At 44.6% G+C, this 6337-nt stretch overlaps 1 protein-coding gene across 1 annotated transcript; it reads right to left on the bottom strand.

Annotated features, from left to right (window-relative positions):
* Positions 1 to 4129: 4129 nt before the first annotated feature.
* Positions 4130 to 6031, bottom strand: LOC148117745 (olfactory receptor 6C4-like). The gene is made up of 3 exons (XM_087901905.1): positions 5901 to 6031; positions 5546 to 5598; positions 4130 to 4719 (listed from the first exon to the last, which is right to left on the bottom strand). The coding sequence occupies exons 1-3, from the start codon at positions 6029 to 6031 to the stop codon at positions 4130 to 4132; spliced, it is 774 nt and encodes a 257-aa protein (XP_087758031.1).
* Between the last annotated feature and the right edge of the window lie 306 nt (positions 6032 to 6337).

Raw genomic sequence — 6337 nt, 5'->3', positions numbered from 1 at the left:
TACCTATCTCTTCCTTCGAATGAGGCCAGCAGAGTCTTGGCATCTTGGTCCAATCTTTGCTGTGGCTGTCTGTGTACTTGGTTGTTTTTCTTGCTCTGTCCTCTCTTAGGTTCCCTCAGCACTGGAGCTGGCTCTCAGATCCCCTCTGTTCTGAAGCAGGCTGTGCTGGGGATCTAAGGACCTTGCAGATGAAAAGGATTGCTCTTGGCTGGGTGGATTGGGGTAAAGAAAGCCAGCTGCCAGGAACACACCCTGAAGAACAATCAGAAAAGCTAAGGGAATTGGAGGGGACCTGGAGTAAGTTCCGCCAGACCGTCCGGCCGAGCAGCCACCTACTCATTTCTCCAGATACCCTCAACACCGGAGCAGGGCCTCTTTCCGGGCCTCAAGGACTTTGCAGACAAAAAGGCAGGCTTGGAGGGCAGGGTGGGATGGTACAAAGAAGCCCCAGCAGCAAGACTACTCCTTGCTGGCTCTCCGGACCCCTCAGCCCTTCCCCTCAGGGAAGTAGGCTCTCCCTACATTTTATTTTAACCCATCTCTATTAATCTGTGCATCACCACAAGGTCATGGCATACCTGCAAAGTTTCAGCATGTCTGACTCTGGTGGAGGCTCCATGGCTTCTCTTTTACTCTGCTCTTCTTTCTCCCAGCATTCAGCCCAGCTTTGTCCACCAGCCTCAGTTCCCTGCTCAGGCCCAAGACAGTTCTTTATTCATTAACCAATAAAAGCAACACATAAAGAGAAGGACCTCCCACACCACTGTCCTTGTCCAAACTGAGACTATATTGTGGCACAAACAGCACTTGTTTAACCTAGCACACCAATTCGTATTGCTGGATTTGGGGAAAGGAAAACATATTGAAAAGAGATTGAGAAAGAGAGACAGATGCAGAGCTATAGGCAGAGACAGATTATGCTTCTGTAGAGAACTTCCTTAATTTTAGGGGTTTTTTTTGTCCCTGTGAACGATGTCCAGGAATTCCCATCAGAGGTTGTGACCATTTCTGGGTGGTTTTAAAGTTTTATTTCATGCAGAAAATGCAGATTAAGAAATGAAATAAAAGGAGTCACCACAGGACAAGATCTCACACTGCTTTATTTCCAGTTTGTGAAAAGGAATTAGAGGAAAGCTTAGAGATGGCTATTGTATGAAGTTGTGAAGCTGAACCCTCAACTGCCTTGGAGACCCAAAGATGTTGAAGATGCCAGAGGTGTGGGATTCCTGCTGGAAGAGTATCTCACAGGCAGTGAAAACAGCCCAAGAGAAAGAAGTGTATTGCAGTCAAGAAAGCTGAAAAAAATGGAGATCAGAAGGTTTGGGGGTTTTTTGTTTGTTTGTTTGTTTGTTTGTTTGTTTGACATCAAACATGGAGATGAAGAGTTTGGAGTTTGCCCAGTTGATTTTCAGTCTAATTTTGCTCCAGTATGCCCTCACTATGCTCACTTCCCTATGTTTTGGAATGGTAATGTATATACTGTGCTATTATATGTTGGAACTATGTTATCTGTTTTTGATTTTGATTTTATAGGGGATTACAGTGAAAAGATCACAAGACTCTCAGAAAAGACTTTGATCTTTGGACTTTTAGACATAGTTGAGACTATGATAGACTCTGGGGGCCTATCTTAGTTTGGATTTTTATTGCTATGAAAAGACACCATGACCACAGCAACTCTTTTTTTAAATTAATTATTTTAAAAAATCTTTTCTCATTTTACATACCAATCCCAGTTCCCATTTCCTCCCCTCCTCCCACTCCTTTCATCTTCCCTTACCACCCACTTCCATTCCTCAGAGAGGATAAGGCTTCACATGGGAAGTCACCAAAGTCTGGCACATTGCTTTGAGGCAGGAACAAGGCCCTGTCTACTATATCTAGGATGAGCAAAGTATCTCTTCAAAGAGAATGGGTTCCAAAAAGGCAGTACAAGCAGTAGGGATAAATCCTGGTGCCACTACCAGTGGCCCTGTAGTCTGTCCCAACCAGACAACTGTCACCCATATTCAGAGGACCTAGTTTGATCCTATGCTGATTCCTCTATTGTCAGGTCAGAGTCAGTGAGCTCCCATTGGCTCAGGTAAGCTGTTTCAGTGGAAATTCTTTGCTCATATTCTTGCTCCTCCCTCTCTCTGCGTTATAAGTGGTGTGTGCCTGCGTGAGAGTGTGTATTTTATGTGTGTCTTTATTTTGTATGTTTGTATGTGTGTTTTATGTGGTGTGTGTATGTGTGAGGGCATGTGTTTTATATGTCTGTTTTGTATGTATGTGTTTGAGGGTGTGTGTTTTACATGTGTATGTTGTATGTAGGGAGTACTTATGTGTGAGGGTGTGTGTTTTATGTGTCTCTGTGTGTGTGTTGTATGTGATGTACATGTATGTGTGAGGGTGTGTGTTTTATTTGTTTCTGTGTGTATGTTATAAATGGGGAGTACTTATGTGTGGGTATGTGTTTTATGTGTCTCTCTGTGTGTGTTGTATGTGGTATGCATGTATGTGTGAGGGTGTGTGTTTTATTTGTTTCTGTGTGGTGTGTGTATTTGCATGCGTGTGTGGTGTGTGTGTGTGTGTGTGTGTGTGCACTTGCTTTTCTATGAGAGTGTAGAGGTCAGATGTTGATATCTGGTGTCTTTCCTCAATTGCCACCTTACTATTTGACACAGGATTTCTCACTGAACTCGTGGCTTACCTTTTACATTCTAGAGAGTGAATATCTAGAATCGGGTCATCTTTGACCCCATCTTGTAAGTTATGGTTACTGGTGCAAGTCACCATGCCCAGTACATCAGTGCTGGGAATCTGCATCCAGGTCCTCATGTTCTTAAAGCAAGCGCTTTATCTGTTGAGTGATCTCCTCAGGCAGAGAGGTGATCTGAAGAATTATCAGAGTAAGAAACTCGAAAAATGAAATTGCTTAAAGCCCAAAGAAAAGTGACCCAGAAAGGAATATTCAAGTTGGGCGGTGGTGGTGCACACCTCTAATCCCAGCACACTTACAGGAAGCTACAAGACAGGGTTTCTCTGTGTAGGTTTGGAGCCTCTCCTGTAAGTAACTCTTGTATACCAGTTTGCCTCGAACTCACAGAGATCCACCTGAGATGGGTAGAGAGAAGGCAGAAGGGGAGGATTCAAGAGAGCTTGAGGAAATGGGATGGGTGGGATGAAGGAAAGGTGGATATGGGAGCAGGGAAGTAAATATCTTAATTGAGGGAGCCATTTTAGGGTTTGCAAGAGACTTGACTCTAGAGGGGTTCCCAGGTCCAAGAAGAGGTACCCAGATTGTTCCTTGGGCAGCAGAGGAGAGGGTTCCTGAACTGGCCTTGTCCCATAGCCACACTGATGAATATCTTGCATATCACCACAGAACCTTCATCTGACAATGGATGGAGATAGAGACAGAGACCCACATTGCAGCACTGGACTGAGCTCCCAAGGTCCAAATGAAGAACAGAAGGAGGGAGAACATGAGCAAGGAAGTCAGGACCACGACGGGTGCGTCCACCCACGGAAACGGTGGGACTGATCTAATGGGAGCTCACCGACGCCAGCTGGACTGGGAGTGATGGAACATGTGATCAAACTGGACCCTCTGAATCTGGCTGGCAATGAAGGCTGACTGAGAAGCCAAAGACAATGGCACTGGGTTTTGATTCTACTGCATGGACTGATTTTGTGGGAGCCTGGTTTGTTTGGATGCTTACCTTTATAGACCTGGATGGAGGAGAGAGGACCTTGGACTTCCCACAGGGCAGGGAACCCTGACTGCTCTTAGGACTAGACAAGGAGGGGAGATGAAGAGGGGGAGGGAAAAGGGAGGCGGGGAGGAGGTGGAAATTTTTAATAACTAAATAAAAAGAAAGATTATAATGGGAATAATATAGGTGCAATCATTAGGCTGATCCTCCAATGTATGGCAAGCAAAAGAGTTTAACTAGCTGTATTCTGTATACAGTCTCCCAATATAAATTTTCTGCCTCTTTCATCAAAGTTAGATATCAGAAAGTTCTTGAGCTAGTTTGAAACAGACTGCTGACACCAGCCATACCCAGCTTACCTGAGAAATCACTTCAAGAGAGAGGAGGAATATCCAGAATATCATCCAACATTTTCATTTATTATCAGGCCACTAAAAGGAGTGAAGATGCAGTACTTTTCTGACAGCATCACTGAAGGCTTGTTTTACTTGCTTATTCCTTAGAGTGTAAATGAAGGGGTTAAGTAAAGGGGCAACTGAGTTATTGAGCACAGCCACACCCTTATTGAAGGCAACTCCTTCTGTTACTGAAGGCTTTATGTACATGAAGATGCAGCTCCCATAAGAAAGGGAGATGACAACCATGTGGGAAGAACATGTGGAAAAGGCCTTCTTTCTCTGCTGTGCAGAAGGGATCTTCAGAATGGTCCTGATGATGTGGGTGTAGGAGAGAATGACCAGCACCAGGGTGACTATCAAGGTCACAATCGCTAAAACAAATTCAATGAGCTTCAGCAGCCTTGTGTCTGAACAAGCTATTTCTATGAGGGGCCCATAGTCACAGTAATAATGATTGAGCACATTGGATGCGCAGAAATCCAGCTGACTGGTCAAGATGATTAAGAATAAGATGATCAGGAAGCCACTCAGCCAAGAGCAGAGGACCAGCAAGGAGCAGACCCTGTTGCTCATGATGGTGGTGTAGTGCAGCGGTTTGCAGATGGCCACATAGCGGTCATAGGGCAAGATGGGATGGGATAAAGAAAGCCAGTAGCCAGGAATACACCCCACTGGATGGCCAGAAAACTTTAGGGAATTGGAGGGTGCCTGGACTCCGTTCCCTGGGACCAGCTGGCTGGGTATCCACTCACTCACCACTCCGAATCTCCTCAGCACAGGAGCAGGGCCTCTTGCTGGGCTCCAAGGACCTCACAGACAAAAGGGCACGCACACCGGATTTCCTCCAATACCTTACACGTAGGACACTAGACTTGGATTATTTGAGCTGGATCAAATTCTCCTTTAGTTTCCATTGTACCAGGAAGTACCTGATAAACTTCCAAATGAGAGAAGCAATTAATAGTCCTACTGCTGTGACATCTATAAACCACAATAACCAGCATAAAAAGACAGCATTAAAGGGCTGGTAGTGGCCCTCATATGTTGGTGGCAAGCAACCCCTGTCTAGTTGGACCTAAGGCACATCCATCCAACAGAAGGGAAATCAGGCTGGCACTAGAAACTTAACCAGCTTATATGGTCTAGTGACATCTTCGAAGATCTTAGAAGAGAATCTACTACCACAACCTTGCTAGAAAGCATAAGTACTAAATACATTCTAAATCTTATCTTTATACCCATGAGTAAGTGTAGCTATCATCCTTCATCAAAAAGGCTTCTCTACAGCAAATGGAAACTGTTATTACACACACACACACACACACACACACACACACACACACACACACCCCTGGACACAATGTGTAGAGAACTCAGCCCTAATGGATACATCTACAGAACAAACAGTTTTAGCACCTATGGCTTAGGGAGGCTTGTAGAAGAGGGAGCAGAAAGCTGTTAAGAGCCAGAATACTAGGAAGTCTGCTGTGAGACTGTCTCTCCTATAAATGCTGAATAACCTAATCAATGATACTATCAAAAGATATGCTGATGCATAAATAACAATTACTAAGAGAAGAAAACTTAACTTCTCCCAAGGATAACCATAACTGGTAATTCACTGCAAACTTGTCAGCCCTAAAACAATATACACACAAACAACAAAAATGTATCCAACAGATTGTATTTATGTATTTGAGCATATATATGTATGTGTATTGTGCAGTGTATAATAATAATAATAATAAAAGAAAAAGTGGCTATCAATTTTAGAGTAATGGGTGTAATGATTATTAAAAATTACTGCAGGATCCCCAGCAGGCAGGGGACAGCAGGTCCCAAGAGCAGCCAGTCCCAGGCAGGGACTGCACATGAGACCACCTGGCAGGTCTCCGAAGGTGGCTGGTCCCTGGGGTGTCCCATGTGGCGAGCCATGTGGTCACGGTGGGTGAGAAACAGACAGATAGGCACACCATACAGAGTGATGATATGGATATTTATTTAATGGTTATGAAAGGGAAGGGGGGAGAAGAACAGAGGGGGGAAGAACAGAGGGAGAGAGAGAGAGAAAGAGAGAGAGAGAGAGAGAGAGAGAGAGAGAGAGAGAGAGAGGAGAGACAGAGAGAGAGGCGACAGAACCTGCCTCTCTGAGAGGAAGAGAAGAGAGAGACTAAGGCTGCAAACAGGAAGGGAGTGGGCGTGGCTTATCTCTTAAAGGGACAGAACAGACAATTACAATGG

This window comes from Myodes glareolus, chromosome 26, assembly GCF_982192425.1.
Source record: "Myodes glareolus chromosome 26, mMyoGla1.1, whole genome shotgun sequence".
In the NCBI taxonomy this organism is placed as follows: Eukaryota; Metazoa; Chordata; class Mammalia; order Rodentia; family Cricetidae; genus Myodes; species Myodes glareolus.
The sequence above is the reverse complement of the archived record's forward strand: the minus strand, read 5'-3'. Positions and strand labels throughout refer to the sequence as shown.

Excerpts from the sequence above, each read along its gene's own strand:
- LOC148117745 (XM_087901905.1), bottom strand. The coding sequence starts at position 6,031 with ATGGCTCGCCACATGGGACACCCCAGGGACCAGCCACCTTCGGAGACC. Across the intron at positions 5,599-5,900 it reads TGCCTGCTGGGGATCCTGCA|GAGAGACAGTCTCACAGCAG; the intron begins GTAATTTTTAAT and ends CAGCATTTATAG. Across the intron at positions 4,720-5,545 it reads CTGGCTCTTAACAGCTTTCT|CCTATGACCGCTATGTGGCC; the intron begins GCTCCCTCTTCT and ends ATCCCATCTTGC.